The sequence below is a fragment of the Arvicanthis niloticus genome, unplaced genomic scaffold (genome assembly GCF_011762505.2).
Source record: "Arvicanthis niloticus isolate mArvNil1 unplaced genomic scaffold, mArvNil1.pat.X pat_scaffold_828_arrow_ctg1, whole genome shotgun sequence".
In the NCBI taxonomy this organism is placed as follows: Eukaryota; Metazoa; Chordata; class Mammalia; order Rodentia; family Muridae; genus Arvicanthis; species Arvicanthis niloticus.
The window spans coordinates 15,621-41,276 of NW_023046419.1; the positions used below are offsets into that span (position 1 = coordinate 15,621).

The window sequence follows — 25,656 nt, forward strand, 5'->3', positions numbered from 1 at the left end:
TTGTTGAAGTCCTGCTTTAATCTAGGGCTGTGAATATGATGCAATCATTATTCTTGTACCTCTTTAGGCTTGCTATTTGACCTAATAGTATTTGGTCAATTTTGGAAAAAGTTCCATGAGGTACTGAGAAGAAGATATATTCTTTTGTTTTGGGGCATCTGTTAGGTCCATTTGATTCATAACCTCTATTAATTTCATTATTTCACTGTTTAGTTTCTGTCCTAAAGACCTGTCAATTGTTGAGAGTAGGGTGTTTAAGTCTTCCACTATAATGTGTTTTAATTTTTAGTAATCTTTCTTTTATGATTGTCAGTGCCTTTTGCATTTGGGGCATAGATGGTGGATTCTTTTTCCTTCCATGAGTATAAAGTATTCTCCATCTCTTTTGATTACTTTTGGTTGAAAGTCTATTTTATTAGATATTTGAATGGCTACTCCAGCTTTTTCTTGGGTCCATTTCCTTGAAAGACATTTTTTTCCAGCCCTTTTACTCTGAGGTAATTTGTATCATTGTTGTTGAGATTGTTTTATGTATGGAAAAAACTGTCGGATCCTGTTCAAGCATCTACTTTGTTAGCCTGTGCCTTTTTATTTGGGAATTGAGAACTTTGATGCCGAGAGATATTAATGACCAATGAGAGTTCCTGTTTAATTTGGTGTTGGTTGTAGTACTCTGTGTGTGTATGTGGTGTGTGTGTGTGTGTGTGTGTGTGTGTGTGTGTGTGTGTGTGTATGTGTGAATGTGTGTGTGTTTCTCTTCTTTTGGTTTTGGTTATTTTTAATTATTTATTTCTTGTGTTTTCTTGGGTATAGTTACCATCCTTGTGATGGAGTTGCCCTTCTAATATCCTTTACAAGTTTGGATTAGTGGAAAGATATTGTTTAAGTTTGGTTTTTTTTTTTTTTTTTTTTCATGGAATACTTTGTATTCTCCATTAATGGTGACTGAAATTTTTGCTGGTTATAAGAGTCTGGGTTGGCATCTGTGATATTTTAAACAGTTTAAGACATCTGTTCAGACTCTTATCTCTCTTTTAATGTCTCTGTTTGATTGTATTTTCACGTATTTCTTTAGGGGATTTATTAATTTCCTCTTTAAAGGCCTCTATCATCTTTATAAATTAGATTTAAGGTCATTTTCTTGTGATTCAGACGTTTTAGAATATTTAGGGATGATGTAGTAGGATAACTAGGTTAACACTGGCCATATTGCCCAGCTTTTGTTGATTGTGTTCTTATGCTGGTTGTCCTTGGTATTGACAGGCTTAGTAGTCTTTGATGGGAGCAGGCCTCTGGGGCTGATAGTAAAATAGTAATTACTTATGTCAGTAGGCCTCTGGGATTTCACATAGAGCTGGTTGACCCTGGTGACAGCAGCATTCCTGGGATCCAATCAGAGCTATTAGATCCTAATTGATTCAGACTGCTGATTGTCCTGGCTGGGGGCATGCCTCCAGGGCTGCAGGTAAAGCTGTGGACCTGGAAATGGAGTGCAGAGGGGGCAGGGCAGAAATAGTAGTTGCTGGGTTTGCCCAGAGGGACCTGCAGGCTTATTATAATTAGGGTCTTAGTCTCACATGCTGGTTTGCTGTTGGCTGTGGGCATCTCGGATTGAGGCAAGAGGTATGAAATTCCCTTCTCCTTCTCCTTCTCCTTCTCCTTCTCCTTCTCCTTCTCCTTCTCCTTCTCCTTCTCCTTCTCCTGTCTCCTTCTCCTTCTCCTTACTCCTTCTCCTTCTCCTTCTCCTTCTCCTTCTCCTTCTCTCCCTTCTCCTTCTCCTTCTCCTTCTCCTTCTCCTTCTCCTTCTCCTTCTCCTTCTCCTTCTCCTTCTCCTTCTCCTTCTCCTTCTCCTTCTCCTTCTCCTTCTCCTTCTCCTTCTCTCCTCTCTCTCTCTCTCTCTCTCTCCTCTCTCTCTCTCTCTCTCTCTCTCATCCTATCTCCCTCCACTACCCCCTCTCTCTCTGTTTTTCCCTGCCTCCTTCCCTCCCTCCATCTTTATGGATCACAGGATCAGGATGTAATTGTCAGCTATTTCTCTAGTACATACCTAACGTATAGCGATTCTCCCTACCTTGATGTTTGTGTACTAAAGCTCTGAAACTGCAAAACAAACCCCAAAGGATGTCCTGTATCTTATAAAAAGTGCTGTGATATCTCTGAACCTGCTTTACAAGGCACTGCTAGTCAGTCCCTGACTTAAGGAGGTTTAATTTACCATCTGCAGGCTGCAATGGTTTAAAAGCAAGGCTCATTCAACAACATTGTCTTTCAAATTTATTTACGTTCTTTGTTTTTCTTTGCATTAGAGCAGTGTACAGGATGGTAATCGTTAATAAAATGTGTAACATCAGCAACCACAATTTTCTGCCACCTCATGACCCACCCTAACTATGGACACATGAAGATATCACATTATCGAAAAAACAAGAACAGCCTGATTACTATTTTCTGTCTTAAATATTTTAATTTCATTTGTCAGTACCATATTACTATTTGTATATCAAACCTAACAGAACATATTGGTTGAGGAAAAATCACCTAGAAAACATACACAACTGTTGGCATGAGCAAGAACACTAAGATGAACAATGCCAACCTCTACTGTATTTTATCCTTATTTCTAGTGGGACCATTCTTCTGACCTCAAGAAGAACTTCACATGATCAAAATTCCACAAGAAAAAGAATATAATTTTTAATTAAAATTAAATTAATCTTGTATTTCTTCAATTTTGCTCTTGCCACTTAATTTCTATTTTTAAACTATGTTTAAGAGGAAAATACTTAACTTTCAATTTGCAAATTGGCAATATTCTTCTATTCTTTTTTTTCTTTTTTCTTTTTTTTGAGGCAGTTCCCTCTAGGGTGTCTTCAAATATGGCCGTGTTGAGACTTCATCATCTTTTGTTTTGCCATATTCTCTTAGCTCTTGAGCCAAATCCTGTCTCATGAACTAGAGTTCAATCTCTGATACTGAAAGGGACTTTTAATAATCCCAAATTGATCATGTTGTCTGCATACTTAAAATCCTTCAAAATTATATCATAATGAATATCATAAATGTTGATTTCCCTTGTGAGAATTATAAAGGCCCCTTGTTTGATACTGTCAAACTGATTACCCTTATCTAGCAATAGATGACACATGCTCAAAGCTTCATCAGTAATGACTACTTGTAGTTATTCATAAACGCTGACCCACTTCAAGCATCTATGCCTATAAGCATATTTTTCAATCCACTATTCTTCCTGTTTAACTGAGTTTTCTTTTTAATATTTTTCTTATAATTGAGATGATGTTGTATTGAGTCCTATTGCTATGCCTGTAGAAGAGTGTGTCACTCATCCCACATCAGAGAAGCTTCTTATAGTATGTAAGAATTTACACAGAGGCCTACAACTGGACAATGGAAAGAAGCTGGGAAACTGGTAGACTTTGTCTTAAATGAGATGTCTTTAATCAGCTCCGACACTCAGAAAGCTATGTGGAAAAGGAGGCATAATGATTGGAAGAGCCATAGGTAGTAGCTAACTCCAAATAAATAGAGGTTTCCAGGCACAACAGGACTGATTGACCTATGTATCCACCATGGATGCTGGTAGCATGTTACAAAACCCGTATAGGTTCAAGACCATAGAGTCCCAGCACTGAAAGAGTAGTGGACACAAATTTACACACTAACCATGAAACCACTTGCCATGAATAGCTATGATAAAAATGAAAATCAATTTTATCCTATGAATGTGTCACTCATTATAATAAACCATCCTATAAAAGGCCTCATGCCCTGAAGTAGTTACTTAACACAAAACAAATTGCATGGATTTGTGAGTGTGAGGGAGGTAGGCTTTTTGCTTTATTTAGTTTAATTTAGTAATTTGACACATTGAGTTTTTTTGTTTGATTTTTGTTTCTGAGCTTGAGGATTCAGTTCCGAAATAAACAAAGGAAAAAAAAATGATTTTGGGTGGTAGTTAGTGGGTTAGGGAATAGCAAAGGGAAAAGGTGATCAAACACAATGTATGAAAATATTTTAACAATAAATTAAATAAATAAATAAATAAATTAAACCCCCATAGTAGTGTTGGTCACAGGTTCTAGAGTAGACTATTCTATTGCTATTTTTCTTAATAGTCATGTTGTCAAATTACTTAGGTAGAAGTCAATTACTTCTAAACATTTACATTTTTATTCACAGAACTGAGCTAATCTCAACTTTGTTCAGATTAAATTCTATTTGAATGAAGAGATAGCCAGCAGAGAAATGGATAATTGGCTAGAGTGAGAAACATGAGAATGAATTTACAGATGTAAATTGGATATCATTATCAAATTTCCCACAACTCAAGTCTCATAGAATAGCTCCCAACATGAGGCTGAAAAACTGTAACAGCCAGAGGATATTTAGGACTACTATGAAATTCTGTCCTCCAGATATGAGATGGTCACTATAATCATGAATTAATAGCAGCTTTTTAATCTGCATAAAACCTGCAAAAGATTAAGCCAGCCAGAATTCTATCATAGCTGGGGAAGAAATTCTCCAGGTTTCACTATTTGCTTAGGAGATACTGACAGTTGGTAGATGCTGATGAAGAATAATCATCAATTTCTGAAGCCTATGGACACAGATTCCCTATGCTCAATGGAAGGCATAATACACATGCATAATGTGGAAAATGCACAATGTGGAACAAAAATAAGTGAGCGGTGTATATAATCTAATTTCACTAAATATATCACTGAAATTCTCAAGAATGAAGAATGGTCACATAATAATTGTAGTAATTAGATAAGAGACATTGCCCATAGTCTTGAGCATTTGAATACCTGGTCCTTGATAGGTGGTGTTTAGGAGGTTTGCATAGTGTAGTCTCATTGGAGGCAGTATGTCAATGAGTAGGACATTTAAAAAAGGCCTCTCATAATTACAGTGTAGTCTTTGTGCTTTATTTATTCTGAATTTCAAAGTGAAAGCTCTCAGCTTTATCCTCATTTTGTGTGTTGTAGCTCTCATTCTGGAATCTAACAATTCCCTTGGTCATAGTGTTTTATTATAACAACAGAAAGAAACTAATAGAATAAAGAATATTTAATGGAAAACAACAGAAATTAGTGGACTGAGAAATATAATTGAAGAGAAATTTTAAATTATAAAATAAACCACAAAAGATTTGAAATGTGACACCACTAGACTCATCTATGAAGGGACTGTTCTTGGTATGACTCCAGCACTTGCAAGAACGAAGCAGGATCATGAATATAAGGTCAGTCTAAATAATCATTAGGGGAAATACTGTTTCAAAAACAAACAGAGAATAATTAGTGAAGATGACTTCAAAAAAGTAAAATACTTTATCATTCAAATCAGAATACAAAGGTGGTTGGGATCTTGGCATCTGCATTTAAAACAAAGAGATAATGAACAGAATGGACAGTTCTCAAAAGGAACAATACTAATAGTTAATAAATATGCTAAAATATGTTCTTAGTTATCAAAGGAATACAAATTAATACTGCTGTGACATTCTGTTTTACTGCAGGCATGTCCAACATTCTAAAGTGGCGAAATAGGGAAGAGAGAATCCGGCTTACTGCTGCTGGTGGTGTAATGGTTGACTTCTGTGTATATCAGTTTTTAGGGATTCTCAAAATACTAAAAATAGAACTATATACAACCTAGCTAAACTACAAAAGGGTATATATTCAAATGCCTCTAGGCCACTGCAGAACAGAGATCCATGAACATCTAAATTTACTGCTATAGTATGCACAATATTCAAGTTATGTAACCAACCTAGATTTCTATCAACAGAGGGAAGGATAAAGAAAATTTACACACATACAACATACACACACGTAACAAAATTTGAAGGATTATTTATTAAAGTGAGAAAGGGCATAAACTAGAAGGGAGAATAGGAGTGGTGGAAAAGCAGTAAAGGAGACAAGTATAAATAAAATATATTGACATATATACATATAAAATAGAAAATATATATGTTATAGAAAAACCAAATTTAAATATTAAAATAGATAAATAAATAAATACATAATACATAGCTACATAAAAGTACAACCCAAAAACAAAAGAAAATAATCAGAAGTTTTTATCTGACATACATAAATCAGGTTGGACAGAGATTTTATATATAATATATCCATATACATATTTATTCATAACAAGGCAAACTTAAGGTATTGTCCAAATAACTTGAACATATAAGAATTTTACATTCTAGTCAGATATTTATGAATGTCATCAATGAAGAAAATTAATTAAAAATATATGCTTACTTTGTGTGAATAGTGAAAATAATCCCCACCCAAAAGCTAAACTACCTTTTTCAATTTAGGGTCTTTTCAAAATATTTGTCCTAGAAAATGCCATCTCTGTATGAATTTATTAAACCAAAGTCAATTAATTTATCATCAAAATTTCTCAGAATTATCTTCTAGTTCTTCTAAATTACATATTATATTGTTATAAATTATAAACATGCTCCTGTGCTGTAGAACTTTAAAAGTTACTCTTTCTACTTAGCTTGCAGGAAACAATGGCTTTGTTCCAGTGAGTAGCTTTCGAGTGTTTTGAGGATGCTTTTCCTTGAGGGAAACACCTGAGGAGAAGCTCCTGTACACCTGTCATAGAGCTGTGTGACAAAATCTGCAGCTCGACTGTCTTACTGGGACTGGCTATAAGGTAACTCCTTACTCTAGTATAAAAATATGTATGCTCTTCATAGCTTTATCTATCATTTTGTCTATGCTGGGTATGGTAATGGCATAATAGAAATTTCTTTCATATTTCAAATGGTGGTTTTATTTTAAAATATATGATAGAATTGAAATAATGATTATTGAAACAATTAAAAGTTAGAGAAAGTTCTATGAAGAACAATAGAAATCATGCGGTTTCCTGGGGTACATAATTATTCTTTAAAATGTATATAATGCACACTGACTTAGAAAGTAGCCCTTGTGAGGATGGATTAGGAAAGTTATTGAATACTCATAAACATAAAGACATTATTAGTTCAGTAAAAAATACTCATCTATATAGATGCCAAATCTCAAGTAGTTTGAAAATAGAGAAGGTTTGTAAAGAGTCAAAACGACTGTGTAGGACAGATATGAAGATATTGTCAATGCAGTATCAGATATAAACTTGAAGTAGGTGTTTAAGACACCATGTGCTTAACCACAATGATTACAGAGACGTGCTTAATTATGAGTCCAGAAGGTTAAATATCTGCCTGGGGAAAATGAAGAAACTTATAAATAAGAAAAGTTCAGAGTTATAATCTAGTTTCTTGGAACATGTTTGAGAAAATAAAAACTGAAGCTACATATCATTTGACTTTTAAATGAAATAAATACTCTGAGACTTGAGATATTCGGGCCATTTCCTGTACAACAAGTCATCTCCTTCATTGCACTGATACTGTACCTGCATCCTTGTGGTCTTTGAAATGCACCAAGAGCTGGACTCCAGCACAAGTTGTATTTGGTCAGTCTTTAACCTCATTTATGCCTTCTTTACCATTTCATGACCACTATCCTAATTTATATATCTATGAACACCACAATATCTTTTGCTAAAATTACAAAGACATTTTAAAGAAATAACTTATGAAATAATTTAATATAAGATTAACAGAGTCTATTAGTGTAAATTATAAAATTTATATGCTGACACTTGAAATCTAGACCATTAAACTTGAATTCTTTGCTTCATGTTAATGTGCAATATAAAGTTGGCTCAAAATGACGTAATATAAATAAAATTAGTAGGCCGGTAACCGCAAGAGTAATTGTAAAAAGGTTTTACATCATCTTTACAGGGGAAAAATGTTTTATAATATGATTTTTGATGAAATCTAATCTGTGAAAAATTAACTAGTATCATGTACAACAAAACCACACATAACAGTTCCTCAGTTTTTACATTACTTGACATTCTGAAATAAAGAAATAGCTAATATCCAACAATAGTATGACTACAGCGTAGTCACCACCAGAATATCCTTCAACATAATGCTCAATGACCTCTGAGAAGTTCATTGAAATATGATTCAACTATAATAAATTTTATTTATGTGTGTATTAAACAATTTTTTATATTATTTATTTTTTATTTTGGGGGAAACAGGGTTTCTATGTATATCATAATTATTCTGGAACTCTGTAGAAGACTAGAGTGGCCACAAAATAAGTGATGTACCTGCCTCTGTCTACCAAGTGCTGGGATTATAGTCATATATCATCATGCCTGGCACAAAATTTATCTTTAAAACTTTACTACTTTTATCATAGGTACAACTACAAAAATTTATCAAAATTAAAATTTCCATACTTGTAGTATAAAAGTACAAAATAAGAGCAATCAGTGTCCTCACATTATGAAAGATTCTCCTGACACTGTTATATGGGGACTTCTTACAAAATGTGCTTATAAAAGTATAATTTTGAGCATTAATTTGCATTGTTTACTCAAGAGTAAAAATTAGAAAAATAAAAGATGATGCACGAATTTTTACAAGATTAGTGGTGTCACCAGTAACCATAACCACCAGAATGGAAATTTTGTTCAGCTAATTCTAATAACTGTGTTTTTAATTCCCACCAGACTAGCCATAAAGAGGAGCATCAACTCTGAAAAGGTGAATTACAGATGAAACATGGGGAGCGGCATATAAAATAGACGGTCAGATTCTTCAGAAAAGAAAATACTATGTTTTATGACTTTAGCTCCTTTTTTTCCTTCAGTTCCAACTTGGGGATACCCTAAGTAGCTTTTCTAAAGTCACTGCCCAGCCTGCCTCAACAATTTGACACCTGGCATAGGAGAGTAGCCATCTGTCAGCCAGGCATGAAGCCATGATCAAACTTGTTTGAACAGAATGTAGAGCCGAGAATCTCACATCCTAACTATTAACAATGCCCATTTGCTTTTTCAGGAAGTGTATATCACAAGGAGCTTTAAAATATTGTTGTTAAAATATTGCTGCCATTATTCTTTATGAATATTTCATTAAGAAACATAGTGATGAGAAATAAGAGATTTTCATTTTAGTCAAGATTTGATTACTATCTATGACTAGAAAGGTATCTCATAATTGAATTATGATTTCAAAAATTACTTTATATTTATCAATATTAGGAAACATAATATTTAAGTGCTTACTTGGTTAAGTAAATTTTTTTAACTTCTTTCAAAAGTATTTCAGCAAAAAACTGGTTACATTATATCTATATAATTCTTCTGAGGTATGCATTTACATTACTTAGTAAGCAAATTTAAAAATGAAAAAAATTAATGAATCCAATATTGCTAATATTTATAAAAAGCAATTACTCTCTTTATTACCTTATATTCTTTTTCAGGGACTATAGATAATTTTGTACGTCTAATTTCAAGTGAGTTCTCATAATAATTACTACCAATGGTATAAATTATATTTTACCATTCTAAATTGATCTTCAGGCATTTATTTCTAAGCAAAATTGTGGAAGTTTCTCAAAGAAATATAGAAAACTTTGACTCAAAAAAAATAAAATCATCTGAGGGAATTATTTGACAGTAAGTTTAACTTGGAAATCATTTCAGTGTATCTTAATGTTTCAAAATCCTCTTATGTGCATGGTGGGAAAAGTACCCTTGCAAATGGTGCAAGGGTAAAGTAAGTTGCTAAAACATAGTCACAAGAAAGGAAGAAGTAGAAAAAATAAGCAATCGATAATATAAATAGCGATATAGTTGGTTACTACTGCTTCATTGACCTTATGTTAGTACTAAGATACTTTTATTCAGCCTTCTTCATTCTTAACAAATGTGCTTTTGCTAGGATAAAGTTAGAATTCGTAACTTCCAGAGTTGAACCTGGTCTTTCAATGACTTTTCATTCCCACTGGTTCTTAAGATCTGGATTCTGCCATAGCTAATTAGCACTCACACCAGAAACCCAGGGTGCACTGCAGGTTATCACAGTGGGAAGCACAAGTGCCAGGAGGAAAGTGGAAAACCCTTTCAGCTGCCATCAGGAAACATAACAAGAACTAAAGACTAAAAGAGCATAAAATTGTGAGGATCAAAACTATGATAAAGTGTTTCCACATTGTCTCATATCTTTTCCCTTGGTGGGGGGGAACCCCTCCATATCTAAAGATATTCATTTTGTATACCTTGCAAATAGTATCTCTAGATAATATTTAAAAAAATTTTGACAAGAGTTCTCTTTGAGAAGTAACAGCTCTCAAAATTTGTGTCTTAAGTTTCAACATTATTATTTACCATGGTTGTAGAATGGGACCTCAATATTTAATGGAAAATATTTTTTCTTTATTTTTTGCATAGGAGTAGCCTGAGGAAATCTACAAACTTTAGTTTGTGGTTGGTTGGTTATAGTCACCATGACACCTAAATGTATTCTTTATATTCAAGGCTCTCATCATACATTAAATATGTTAGTAACCTATGAAGTCAAAATCATATTTTTATTAGTTTCAGCCTGGGTTTATCTCCTTTCAAAAAAAGAACTTTTGTGAGATTTAAAAATATACAAAATAAATATACTAAATCTTTGTTGGTCACAACTCTTGTTCTACAAATAGTTATGGTTTTCCTCCTAGGACTACAGAAATTAACCATAATCTTAGAAGGGAAAAGCATGTCTGCATTACAGAAAGCAGGATTCATTCAACTACTAACTCTTTCCTAGAAAATGGCTGTGTAACTGATTTGAAATAGCTTTTAGAGAAAGGACAAAAGCCTTACTATTGTACTATTCCCTCATACTTTGGTAAGGATAACAGTGTCAGAAAAACAAATATTTAAAGGAGAAATTGCTGTGTTGATTACAATGCATACTTACATAAAATAAATACTGTATGAGTCATTAAGTCTGCAAGGCCATTAACTCCAGCTTGACTATCACTATCAATGAAAGATTTTGTTTACTTTTGTCTTTTTCTGATATTTGTATTTTAACCATTAAATTTTGCATTAAATAAAGAGAAGAGCAAAGAGGAAAAAAATAAAATTCAAATCAATCAAATGTATGATTTTACTGTTTCCAGTAAAAGGATTGATGGGAAAGGAGGCTGAACCTATTAGCTAATCTCCAAACTGTTTTCATCTCTGACCCTAATTCATTATCAAGATTTGATGGCACAAAATTTATTGCTGGCATTTCCATTGTTATATGATTCAAATGAAGTCCATGTCTCTTTCCTAATATCTCTATCATGCTCTTTGGTAATGACATCATTCTGCCACCAGCCATTTACTCCTGAGTCCTTATATATTGTTTATGTGTAGATTTTTGTTTCAACTCATCTATCCCCAAGAAACTTTATACCTCATTCTCAAAGGTTACCATATCATGTTTTTAGATATATTACCTTTCAAAGTAGACTCACTTAATACTGTTTATTCAATAAAGCACACTAATATACCATTATTCAACAGTGGTTAATTGACACAATTTTTTGTAAGCCATTCTTAGAACAAACAATGTGAAGTTTAAATATATGAATTGTAAATATAGGTTTTAGAAACACTTAATATAAAAAAAAAAAAAAAAAAAAAAAAAAAAAAAAAAACCAACAAAATCTTTTGGCAAAGTTGAACAGGAAGCTATTAAAATGTTAAATAGAAAAGTAAAGAAGCTGAAGTGGGAAAAAACATAGGTATAGAAACCCACAGATGTGCCGCCCAGATACAGGAGTTCCAGAACTCACAGCAGAAGCTGGAAAATGAGGAGGAAGTTAGAGCTCACTCACATGTAAGGAAATCCACAATACTCTCAGAAGCTGTGGAATCAGGGAGGGAACAGAGCCTAACATGCAAAAGTGTTCACAGGCATGGGGATTCCTACACCTCTGAACAGAAAGTTCAGACCTAGAGATAAGGACAGAGCTGAACCAATATAAAGTTCCTAACAATATAGGATCCACAACATTGGGCAGGACCTATAAGAGAAGAGGGAGGCTGGAGGTGACCCAAGGTAAGAAGCTTGAGATAGAGTTCCACACAGACCGGAAAAACTACAAGGACAAGTTGGCCAAGGTAGGACCTCCAGGCAGAAAGGACACAATAGAACTAAGTGGATGGGTTATTATTGAGGGCAGGGAGTTGATACTAAGAAAGTGACAGAAGCTGAATCTCAGAAGATAAGGCATAGAGGCCAAGGTGCAAAGGAACATGACTCCTCAACCCTAATACTGAACATAACAAATGCCTCCATTGAAAGAACAGCAATATGATTTTTAAAAGGAAGGAAGGAAGGAAGGAAGGAAGGAAGGAAGGAAGGAAGGAAGGAAGGATGAAGGAACAAAGTAAGGAAGAAAAGAAGAAAATCTGCCTCAACTAAATATCTAATTCTATATGTACAAGTCTCAGCATAAAAACTATAATAATACAGAAAAGTAAGACATGTCTACTCAAAAATTACTAATTCTTCATTCTGGTTTCCATCTGCACCCTGGAGCTGACCATGTGCCACAGGTCTCTGCATCCCAATCCTGCTCAGAGATAGCTTGTCTTGCAGGAAGCAAGACACATCTAAGCTCATAAATGCGACTACCACTACTGCCCTAATAGCTTGTCCAAGTAAGACCACCCCTCCATAAGCCCAGAGGGCACAGGAACCTTAGATACAAGTAGAAAGGAAAAAGTTAAAATATCACTATTTGCAGATGACATGATAGTATACTTAAGTGACCCCAAAAATTCCTCTAGAGAACTCCTAAACCTGATGAAGAACTTCAACAAACTGGCTGGATATAAAATGAACTCAAACAAACCAGTAGCCTTCCTCTACTCAAAAGAAAAATGGGCTAAAAAAAGAAATCAGAGAAACGCTACCCTTCACAATAGTCACAAATAACATAAAGTACCTTGGTGTGACACTAACCAAACATGTGAAAGATCTGTATGACAAGAATTTCAACTCTCTGAAGAAAGAAATTGAAGAAGACCTCAGAAGACAGAAAGATCTCTTATGTTTATGAATTGGCAGGATTAACGTAATAAAATTTGATATCTTACCAAAAGCTATCTACAGATTCAGTACATTTTCCATCAAAATCCCAATTCAATTTTTCACAGAGATAGAAAGAGCAATTCTGAAATTCATTTGGAACAAGAAAAACCCAAGATATTGAAAAGTCTTCTCAATAATAAAAGAACTTCTAGGGGGAATCACCATCCCTGACTTCAAGCTGTACTACAGAACATTAATGGTAAAAATTACATGTTATTGATACAGAGACAGGCAGATAGATCAACAGAATATAATTTAAGACCCAGAATCAAAACACACCCATCATCACCTGATTTTTGACAAAGAACCCAAAACCATCTAGTGGAAAAAAAGACAGCATATTCAACAAATGGTGCTAGCTCAATGGTGGTTGGCATGTAGAATTCAAGTTGATTCATTCTTATCTCCTTGTACAAATCTCAAGTCCAAGTAATCAAAGACCTCCACATAAAATCATATACAATGAATCTAATAGAAGAGAAATTGAATACCAATAGTCCAGGTTCTAAGATCAATTATAAACAAATGAGATCTCATAAAATTGAAATGCTTCTATAAGGCAAAGAACACTATCATCTGGACAAAGACCTAAAGACTGGGGAAGGAACTTTACCAATCCTACAACCTATAGAGGGCTAATATCCAATATATACAAATATATACAAATATATACAAAGAACTCAAGAACTTCAGAGAACAAAATAACCTTATTAAAATGGGGTACAGAGCTAAACAGAATTTTAGACTTAGGAATCTTAAATGGCTGAAAAGCACCTAAAGAAATGTTCAATATCCTTAGTCATCCTAAAAATGCAAATCAAAAAAAAAAAAAAAAACAAAAAAAAAACAAACCCTGAGATTCCACCTCACACCAGTTAGAAGGGCTAAAATCAAAAACTCAAGTGAGAGCAGATGCTGGTGAGAATGTAGAGAAAGAGGAACACTCCTTCCTTCATTGGATTGTAAGTTGGTATAACCATTCTGGAAATCTGTCAGGCAGTTCCTCAGAAAATTGGACATAATACTACCTGAGCACCCAGCTATATCACTCTAAAAAGATGCTCTAACATGTATTATGGACACACACGCCACTATGTTCATAGCATCCTTATAATAACCAGAAACTGAAAACAATCCAGATGTCCCTCAACAGAGGAATGGATACAGAAAATTTGGTACACTTACACCAAGAAGTACTATTCAGCTATTAATAACAATGACTTCATGAAATTCACAGGCAAATGGATGGAACTTGAGAATACATCCTGATTGTGGTAAACCAGTCACAAAAGAACATATGTGGTATGCCTCACTGATATGTGGATGTTAGAAAAGAAAGATCAGCATACCAACAATACAACTCACAGACCATATGCAGCTCATGAAGAAGGAAGACCAATGTGTGGATGCTTCAGTCCTACTTAGAAGGGGGAATAAGATAATTATGGGAGGTGGAGGATGGGAGAGTCTTGGGAGGCAGAGAGGAAGGGAGGTAAAAAGGGCAGGTAGAATCAGGTATGGGAGAAGATGGAGGAGATGTACAAAGAGTCAGAAAAATAAACAGAGGTGCATCGCAGTGGGGGATTTAGAACTCTGGGTAGCCATTAGAAAGTCCCAAATGCCAGGAAAAAAAAGGCTTCTAGGACCCAATGAAGATGACATTAGCTGAAATACTCAACAAAGTAGAGGGAGAACCTGTGCAGACCATTTCCAGAAGTTAGGCATGGTTCCCAGTTGAAGGATTGGGCCACCCACCCATCTCAAAAATATTATCCCAGAATCGCTCCTATATAAAGAAAATGCAGTGACAAAGACTGGAGCAAAGACTGAAGGAATGGCCATTTAGAGACTGTCCTACCTAGGCATCCATACCTTCTGCAGACACCAAACCCAGAAACTATGGCTCATGCTCATAAGTGCTTGCTCACAGTAGCCTGGTATAGATGTCTTCTGAGAGGCTCTACCATAGCGTGACCAATTCAGATGCAGATGCTTGCATCCAACCATCAAACTGAGCATGGGGACCCCAATGGAGGAGTTAGGGGAAGGACTGAAGGAGTTAAAGGGGTTTGCAAATCCATGGGAAGAAAACCAATTTCAAGCAACCAGAACCCCCAGAGCTCCCATAGAACTAAACCACCAGCCAAAGAGTGCACATAGAAGTACCTATGGCTCCAGGTGCACATGCAGCACAAGATGGCCTTATCTGGTATCAGTGGGAGGGGAGGCCCTTGGTCCTGTGAAGGCTACATGCCCAAGTATGGGGGAATGCTAGGGCAGTTAGGTGGTAATGAGTGGGTGGGTGCATGTGCACCCTCATAGAAGCATGGGGGAGGGAGATAGAATAGGGGGGTTGCGGAGGAGAAACTAGGAAGGTGGATAACATTTTAATTTTAAATAATTAAAATAATCAATAAAAATGAAATTCAAATTAATTTAATAATTACTAATTCCATTTTACTCAGAAAATTGTGAAACAACTTCAAAACTAATACTTCAAAAGAAGTATTGCAACTATATATGAAGAACCGAAAACTAATATTAATGTATGTAGAAGTATTTTAATCTAGCAGTATTGTTGCTCTGACAAGGGATAATATCTAAACACCTTCTAGGTCTATATTAGCCAGCTGGAATACAGACAAGCTCTGGATTACAGTGTGATCACACACCTTTGGTACCTAACAATGAAGCTAAGGTTACTTAGTAGAAGGAAGCAGTTATGTTAGAAAATGATGTCTAATTGATGTACAAAACACATGACAAATCAGAGAAAGATTTGAAGGAATGAATCAGAGATAGGATATGCCTAACTCTCATGAGAACAGACAGAAAAAAATACAATTTAAGAGATTAGGAATTAGGCAGAGAGAAAGAGAGAGTAAATGAGTGAGTGAAAGAGAGAGAGGGATAGAGAAAGGGAGAGAGAGAGAGAGAGAGAGAGAGAGAGAGAGAGAGAGAGAGAGAGACTGAATCTATTTAGCTATGTCATATGAACCTATATCCAAAACTTGTGACTGAACAACTAATAGGGGAGCTTATATCTGAGGAAAACAGATTCTTCCTCTCTCATCAAAATGTGGAAAATTATAAGACTTCTGACCATACTGGAATGTCTATATGTGACACTCTTCAGGATTTGTTTGGGCAACCATCCTGTTGATTTTTAATGAGTACAGTTTCCAGGCCATGTATAGATACATTAAGTGGTATCTGGTAATCTAATTTGTGGTCTCTCCACTACCTCTTTCTTGATTGTCCCTGAGCTTTTGTTATAGTAATGACTATATGCTTTCATCTTTACCTAGTGAGAAAATGAGAAAAATTATTAGAACTAAATATGCTAGGGTAAGTAAGCAAAAATGTGGAAAGTTTCGATGCCTGCAGACAAGTAGGATAAATGAGTGAGCAAGTGTAAGGGAATGAGATTTGAATGTGTATCTGTCATCCTGCATGTTAACAGTTAAGATGTATAAATTGTTTACATGTCACATATTTTCCTTGAATTATGTTGATCTTATTGTTTCTGAAATATGGGTATAAAGCTACCTAGAAAGTGTATACAAGTTGTAAAGATAATATCCTATTCTTTGTGAAGCTGCAGTGCCTGGATTTCCAAGCCCGAATGCTATGCAACTCTCTGAGAAGAATTACACACTTGATTGCCCTTCCTTGGCAATAGTAAGGGAAGGATAAGAGTAAAAGGACACTGACAACAGCTATCCACACGTGCATTTGTTGATGTTACAGGGAAAGCTATAAAACTATTTAGGTGTTGTTTTGCTCACATCTCTCTTTTATACTCTGGACCTTTCTATTGTCTTTTTTTTTTTTTTTTTTTTTTTTTTTTTTTTTTTTTTTTTTTTTTTTTTTTTTTTTTTTTACCAGATAAGTCTGTGTCTAAACTTCATAGGGAAAAGCTTTTGGAACCTAAGCAAGTAACATTGCAGTAAAAAACCTTCTAGAGTGCCCAAGGATATAAGGCTAAGTTGAAGAAGCAGATACATTTGTTAAATTCCTTGAACATCTGGGAAGAGCCTCCCAGAGAGTAAATGATTTCCTTGAGATGTCTGATGTCTGCAGAGTTCCAACGCTGTTATTTCTATACTAAAGTGCTACTAGCGAAGAAGGAAAGTAATTGTACAATGATATTTAAAGGCAAACCAATCCTTGATGAGCAAAATCAATTCCTATACAAAGCAAAACTCAAGAAATAGATGGGAGGGAAAGTATTGAAATAAAGACCCCAAATGGAAAACAGGCATTCCCCCTATTAACTTACATAAAGTATCATTCATGGAAATAAGAGCCTAAAACTGAAAACTGAAACAAAAGACTTTAAACAATAATTATATGTGAAATTGAAGAACAAAGTAGTGTGGGATATCACATTACAAAGGTGAAGAGTGTGAGGAATTGAGTTTGAGATGGACAATTATCAGTATATACATCTCCAAGCTTGTAATATTATCCATCCTATTTAAAATGTTAAAGATATAAGTACTTAAATTGATTTCTAAAATAAATTTTCTTCACCGTATGAATGCATATTTCACTCCTCATGATATAGCTCCTATCAATGGGAGAAGAATCTAAAAATATTGATAAACATCCTCAATTCTGTATTTTGCTTTATAAAAAGGAAACTGTGATAAATACCTATATGTTTTATTTGTCTAGGGAAATAAGAGATTGCTATTCAAAGGGCTAAAAGAAAAGTGTGTTATATTAGGTAAGTACAGAAACAAGAAGCCCAAATTACTCAAGAAAGAGTAACTAAATACTGTCTTATATAAAAGAGCTACTGTAGTGTACTTGTGCTTTTTTTTTAAAAAAAAAAAAAAAAAGAAAGACTGTGAAAGCAAAAATGCATGGCAAACACTCTGATCTATATCAAGCACTTTAGAAGCATGTCATAAATGTCTGCTGTTAAAGATTGTAATTGACTACATACACATATTCCAATCATGTGTAGTTGAGAACAAGAGCGTGCCAACCCCAGTTCTCATGCTAATTTTAGAAAGCATCTGAAATGTTCTTTGTGTTAGGGACTTTACATACACGGCTCTCACTTCTTATATTGAGTCCAATTTGGGGTTTTAGCTGCTGTGCTGGGTGTCTTTTGTCAACTTGACACAAACTTAGACATATCCAGGAAGAGGAAATCTTCATTAAGAAGACTTTCCTTAAGATGAGCCTGTTGTTGCTATGAACATAGTAGGGCATCTGTCTTTGTGGGATGGTGGAACATATTTTGGGCATATATCCAGGAGCAGTACAGCTGGGTCTTCAGGTAAAAATATTTCCTATTTTCTGAGAAACTGCCTGACTGATTTTAAGAGTGATTATACAAGTTTGCAAGTAACGCCAGCAATGGAGGAGTGTACTCCTTTCTCCACATCTTTGCCAGCATGGGCTGTCACTTGAGATTTTAATCTTAACCATTGTGACTGATGTAACTTCAGAATCATTTTAATTTCCATTTCTCTAATGACTAAAAATGTTGGACATTTCTTTAAGTGCTTCTCCACTATTGGAGATTCTTCTGTTGGGAATTCTTTGTTTAGCTCTGTATCCCATTTTTAAATTTGGTCATTTGTTTTGCTGGAATCTAACTTTTTGAGTTACTTATATATTGTGGATATTATCTCTCTGTCAGATATAGGGTTAGTGAAGATATTTTTTTGATATGTAGACCACTGTTTTGTCCTATTGACAGTGTCTTTTGCCTCACAGAGCTTTTCTAAGAGCCTAAGCCATTAGTGTCCTATTAAGGCAATTGTCTCCTGTACTAATCTTTTCAAAGCAAATATCCACTTTCTTGTCTATTAGATTTAGTGTACCCAGGTTTTAATTGAGGTCCTTGATTAACCTGGACTTTAGTTTTGTGCAGGGTGATAGATATGGATCTATTTGTTGAAAAAACTTACTTTTTTATCATATGGTTTTAACTTCTTTGTCAAAAATCACATGTCTATATCTATGTGTGGGTTTATTTCTGTATCTTTGACTCTATTACATGGATTAACTTGTCTGTACCAATACTATGTGGTTTTCATTACTATTGCTCTCCAGCCTTTTCCATAATAGCCAGAAACTGGAAACAACCCAGTTGTCCCTCAACCAAAGAATGAATACAGAAAGTGTGGTTCATTTACACAATGGAATACTATCTACCTATTAAATACAAGGACATCATGAAGTTTTTAGGCAAATGAATGGAATTAGAAAATATCATCCTGAGTGAGGCAACTCAGACTTTATGGGGTATGTATGGTATGCACTCACTGATAAGTGAATATGAATCAAAAGGTACAGAATACCCATGATATACCCCACAGACCCAAAAAAAGTTAAACAAGCAGGAAAAACCTTGCAAGGATGTGTGAATCACACTTAGAAGGGGGAACAAAATATTCATAGGAGGCAGAGGAGAACTGTGTGGGGGAGAGGGAGAAGAATACTGGATCAAGATTAGGTGTGGGGAGAAACAAGAGAGATGCTCAGAGAGCCAAGAGAATGAATAGAAATCTGTAGCTGCCAGAGCTGGGGCGTGTTTTGGGAATCACTAGGAAGTCCCAGGGATCTTAGATGGAAGAGGATTTCAAGAGATGCCATGTCAAACCTGAAGAGGCTAGTTCCTATAGCCAGGCATGACCCCAAGAAGAAAGATAAGGACACCAATCTACCCACAATACTTTTGACTTAAAATGTGTCCTTTCTAAGGAAATGCAGGGACAAAGATCGAGCAGAGCCAGAAGGAATGTCCAAACAAAAACTGGACGAAGTTGAATCCCATTCTACAGAAAAGCACCAACGTTTGACACTAATGTTGCTGTTATGCTTGGAGACAGAAGCCTAGCATAACTGTCCTTTAAGACACTCTACCCAGCAGTTGACTGAAATAGAACTTTGATTAGAGGTTGGAGACTCTTATAGAAGAGTTGGGGGAATGTTTGAAGGCCTTGAAAGGGGTAGAAATTCCACAGGAAGACCAACAGAGTCAACTAACCAAGACTCCTCAGAGCTCTCAGAGACTGAGCCACTGAGCAAAGATCATACATGGGCTGCAATGAGGCCCTTGGCACATATGCAGCAACAGTGAAGCTCATGTGGGTCTCCCAACAACTAGAGCGGGGTTTCTTTCTAAAGCTGTATCCTGATTGTGGTATCCATTCTTCAATAGGGCTGTCTTGTCTTCCCTCAGGGAGAGAGAAGGTACCTAATCTGGCAGAGACTTGATTTACTCGTGTAGGGGATACCCAATGGGTGCCCCATACTCTCAGAGGAAAAGGGGAGGAGGAATGATGGAGGGACAATGTTAGGGAGGACCAGGAAGAAGATAGCATTTGTGATATAAATTCATGCCTCCAAGTTGCTTCCTTGCTTGAATTTCTTCCCTAATTTCCTTCAAGGAATCAATTGTTACCTGGAATTGTACAATAAATCAGACTGTTTCCTTTATAAGTTGCTTTAGGTGAAGGAGTTTATTATCATAATTAAAACCCTAACTAAGACAGTTACTTCTATTTTAGATTATAATTATATTACTTTTTCACTTTCCTGTCTCCAAACCCTCTCATATTCATTTCTTCCCAAATCTGTTTCAAATACCTGGCCCTCTTTTAAACTTTTATTATAGCATGCATACATGTATGTGCATATACATATATTTTCTTAAATATAAGCTGCTCCATATGCATAATGCTACTTGAATGTATGTTTTCAGGGTTAGTGATTTGGAACTGGAAATACAATTGGTGAGTTCTTATAGAGGTAAGACAAATAAATAGCTCAGCACAAAATTTTTATGTATCATCATTACTCAATAAATAGTTGCTATGAATAGCAGGATACAGGTGATATGAAACAGAAAAATGGGAAGAAGGGTTTCAACTTGGAAGAAAAAAAAATGGTCAGTACAGAACGGGAAGGACAAAGAACAAATAACACCAAAATTAAATGATTAAAGCCTTAAGGAGTTTTTCCCTTTTGGATGGGAGACAGCATGTAGACACAATATAGTTAGTGATAGGCCCCAATTTAGGTGGCAGATCTACTGGGATGTGCCACTGGAGAATTTATAACTTAAACAGCTTACAAAACTAGGATGCTAGCGTCTATGTCCAGCTATTGTGTTACATGTAATCTAAACTAAGACTGGGTGGTGTTTTTCCTTCACACTGTAACTCAGCTAGTTTCCAGAGAAAGTATGGTGGCAGGACACCCCAGCCAGTCACAGGAATTTGGACGTGTGGGGCATACATGGCAACAGTCTGCCATGGGAACTTAGTGAGCCAGGTGGAGAGATTTTCGGAGTCACTGAGTCTGCCAGCCTGTCTGTTGGGCTGAGAACAGTCCAGCTTGTCCATTGATGCCATGCCAGTGGTAAGGTGGATTTTCATTTAATATTTCAAGCAACAGGTGGCACCCAACGTGTGATGCTAGAATCTACTAGAAATTTAAGATCCTTAGCCTATGAGTTAAAAATTTATTCCGGGCGATAAGAGCAGGGATGGGTCATGTGATGACTCAAGCTCTGGAACCTTGAAACAAATCAGGCTTTGAGGTCCCCTGCTGTAGAGAGTACATGTTGCTCTGCGTCACAGAGAGCTGGAGAATGAAAGCTGCCTACTTCTTGGGGGCAGATATTGATTGAACTACGAATTTATAAAATTGGGATTATTTCCTTTTAGGATAGATTTATGTACATATTTTGTCTGAATCATGTGGGGAATTTCACCCACGATTCAGAACTAGGATAGGAAACCTTACTGACTCCAAGTACAGAGCAGTGATATTTGTCTACTATGAACAGGGATTAATAAAATAAATATTTGTAGCTCCAGGAAGAGAGCATAACAGATATATGGTTTATCATAGTCTGCAGGATACTCATATTTTTTGAACATGGGTTCCACAGGAATTTGGGTTAGAATCTTGGTTTGACAAGCTGTCTGCTTCTTATTAGTAGGTATTAATAGAAGTGTGATAAAATTGTTTTATAGTTAGAATGAGTAGGATTATTAATCAGAATTCCAAGTACAACCAATATTATCTGAAAATATAGGAACTGAGACAAATTGCAGAGACAGCTGCCTACCTATACAACCCCAGTATGTCAGGAATTTCGAGTGTCAGTCTTTAGCCTTCTGTCCCATGATCACCTGGCAGACCTTTGCAACAAGAAATATTAAGAACTAATTTATTTTGTCTCAGTAGAACCAAGCTGTTTTATCTTATAATTTGTGTCCTCTCATAAACAGTACAGGTTTGTAGAGGAAATAGGCAATTTCTGCCCAGTGGCCACCTTGCCACAAAGTACCACCTCACCTGGAAGCAGAGATGCTCACTTTCTTCTTTGAATCCATAAATGGGGAGCTGTTTGGAACAGATATGTCTTAACAACAAATGAATAAATAACATTAAATGTTCTGATGGGGTTGAAATACTAGTTAAAGTCTCATAGCCAACCAAGGCTATTTAGTATTGAAAGAATATATTTAAGAGAATATTTTTCAGATAGTATACAAGTTATATAAATATCTGTTTTAAGGTAGACCTAAGTAATTAAGCAATAACAAAAATATGTAAATTTAATTATTTCATTATTTTCATTTTATTAGACAAATGTAGTAAACTCAAAATTTACAAAATATTCAATTATAGTTATTTAAACATTAGTATTTTCTTAAGTTAACTAAATATCATTTTTATATTTTATAACTTGAATATTCATTGAGTATAATATAAATCTCTGGCAGTAAAAAAAATTCAAAAGCATATAAAGTGTGAGACTTTGCATTGTATAATTTAACATTAAAGAGAGAAAGATCCACATGGTAAAATAATTTTTAATGCATGGTAAATAAGATAATAGAATATTGTGAGTGTAAAGCATGCAGCTTCCCACCACCCAGCACACACCCAACTGAACAAAATAGTTACAGCCCTTTGTGGGATAGACACATTAAAATGAGGTTAGAGGAATGAGTTGAAATAAGAAACTGAAGGAGAAAATAAAAACTGAGTGAAGGTACAAAGTCATAAAGTTGAAAATACATTTGAGAGCTTGATTGGGAGAACACAGAAAAGCCCAGGTTATTGAAGGTTACAGATATCTTAGACACAATCTTTACTCTGAGAACATTGTGAAATAGATACTGTAAACACAAAAAATAAATAGTCAAATTATGTTCCTTAGGCATTCTCATCATATTTAGGAAGATGATGCACATGTAACAAAAACTAGCAGAATATTAATTTTGAATTGTATAAGTGAAAAATGAAATAATGTCACAAACAGAGAATGTTTGCAAACAAAGAGAGCAAGGCTTAAACAATCACAGCAGTAGGGTACCTGGTTAGCCCAGTTCAATCAAATCACAGGCTTATTAATGAAGGAATGAAGATAAAGGGTAGAAAGAAATAGGACTGTCCAACAACTTGAATGTCAAAGATAGAATTTTTGATGTCTTACTGATCATTCTGGATTTCATAAATTTTGTATAAAATGAAGGCAGAAGAAAATAGTTTCACATAGAAACTGTAAGAAGCCAAGGAGAAAAGGATAGCTACCTGCAAGATAAATAACTGCTTGTTTACTGAACAGTTTTTACAGAAAGTTGTGATATTAGGAACAAATGGTTTGGTGGGCAAGAAGTCAGGTGTGTTATTGCCTAAAGTGAAGTTTTCGGCTAACATATTCTTCCAGTTTGATGCATATAGAAGTTATATTTGAAAAAAAAACAGCAGGAGACTTAATATTAATTTGAAGAGAATCTCAAAGCTTTAGAAATGATGCAAAAGAATCTGGAGATTTTAGCTAGAGAATTACAAACTTCACCACTGCAAGGGTATTAGGTCACTGTTATCAAAACTGTTTCATTGTTGGAAGCTTTTAATACAACCTAATCTATTTTGACATGACTTCAGTTGTGACATCTATTTTGTTACTAAAATTCAAGATTTGTTACTAAAATCCAGCATGATTTACCACTCTACTTAGATCTAGATATTATGGCTGGTAAGTATTTATTAGGGTTTCCTGAAACTCTAGCTTCAGTCTTCTATGGCCAAGTGAGATATAGAAAGTTCTCTAGTAAGCTATCTTATAAGTAAGTCCTATTGACTAAAATGATCTAAAAGCTCCTACTTATTCTAACATTAAGGTCCTTCTTTTGCAAATGGCATGAGTGACCATAACTGGCAATCCAATTAAAACATAGAATTACATATTGGTAAAAAAAATAATAATAATAGCTACCTTATCAGCACTAATTTAATTATGGTAGTAGCAAAAAGGTTTCTCATTTTAAAAACATGTTCCATTATATTTCATTAAGGAAATTAGTAAAATGAGAGGTATTACTCCAGCTGAAAACAATTAAATTGAAGCAAGATTAGAGTGTAATTATTACATAAAATATTGAAAATATTTGGTATATACTTTGAAATACATTTTCAGCAAGAGAACAAAGTCTATGTTTGGCCACTCATTTAACTATATGCATCTGCATATCTATTTGTTTTTCAAACCTTGACATTGGCAATTCATCAATATCAACAAATTCTATGGAAATGTTAAGATTTTCAGTATTCATGAACCTGTCCTATCACAAGAAATGCCTCAAATTCTGAGTTAATACCGATCTTTTTGTGTTACAGTAATTGCTAAATGAGTATAAGATATATTGTATTTTATTCATTAATATTCTCATTAAAATGTGTTTTTATTTATATCCATAGTATCCACATTTTTCTAAAATAATTGAAAAACAAATACTTACCAAAATGGTGGTAACAATCAAAGAACGATTAGACAATGAGTCTGTGATATTCGCTGGCTTTCCTTTCTGGCTTTCTGTCATATTCAGGCCACTGGCTGGATCCCAAGTTCCAATCTATAAAATAACAAATGTACATTATAAATTGTCTATCAGACGCCTATAAGGGAGTGCTGCAAAAGCAAGTTACAATTACTAACACTGTTCACCTCTGCAGCATTATGTGTTGTCATTAAAGTATAGACTGTGTTCTTTAAGAATGATTCACACAACTGAGAAGTGTGTCTAGTAACAATAAAAAGAAAATATTCAGCCATAGAGCCACTATCCATGTGGGAGTTTTATTTTCCATTTAAACTTTCATTCTCCAAGAAGAAACATTTTTGATGATACATTGGTAGTTTCTAGAAACTCATGAATAGAGTATATCCTTTTATAATGGATCTTTCTTCCTCTCATTATAGAGAGAGCATTATACATCACAGACAAAGCAAAAGGACAAGGAAAACCTTAGGGGTCCAGGATAAATTAATAAGTATGTAGATAATCCACCCCAGTTTTTTTTTTTTTTTTTTTGTACTCTAGAGTTTTATGTAATCAAATGTCCTCTCTTATAGGTGAGGCCATATATATTTTGTGTGCTTACATTTTATCTGACTTAATGCAATGGATGGAGTGACAAAGTCAGTCTCTGTGAAAGACATATATAAACTCAAAACTTTACAGAAGGCACAGGTTTGTTGTTTAATGATAACTACAAGAAATTATTGTTCCATCGGCAGATTTTGTATAATCCTCAAGGACAAGGTATTGTGGAAGAGGCCA

At 34.9% G+C, this 25,656-nt stretch overlaps 1 protein-coding gene across 1 annotated transcript in view; it reads right to left on the bottom strand.

Moving 5' to 3' along the window:
* Window positions 1-24,948, bottom strand: part of LOC143441108 (glutamate receptor ionotropic, kainate 2-like) — a gene marked incomplete at both ends in the record, with an annotated part of 32,244 nt that extends 7,296 nt beyond the window's left edge. The window contains one exon of the mRNA XM_076928200.1: window positions 24,835-24,948. Coding sequence (XP_076784315.1) covers window positions 24,835-24,948 — 114 coding nt within the window. The remainder of the gene's footprint in view (window positions 1-24,834) is intronic.
* Window positions 24,949-25,656: the final 708 nt, after the last annotated feature.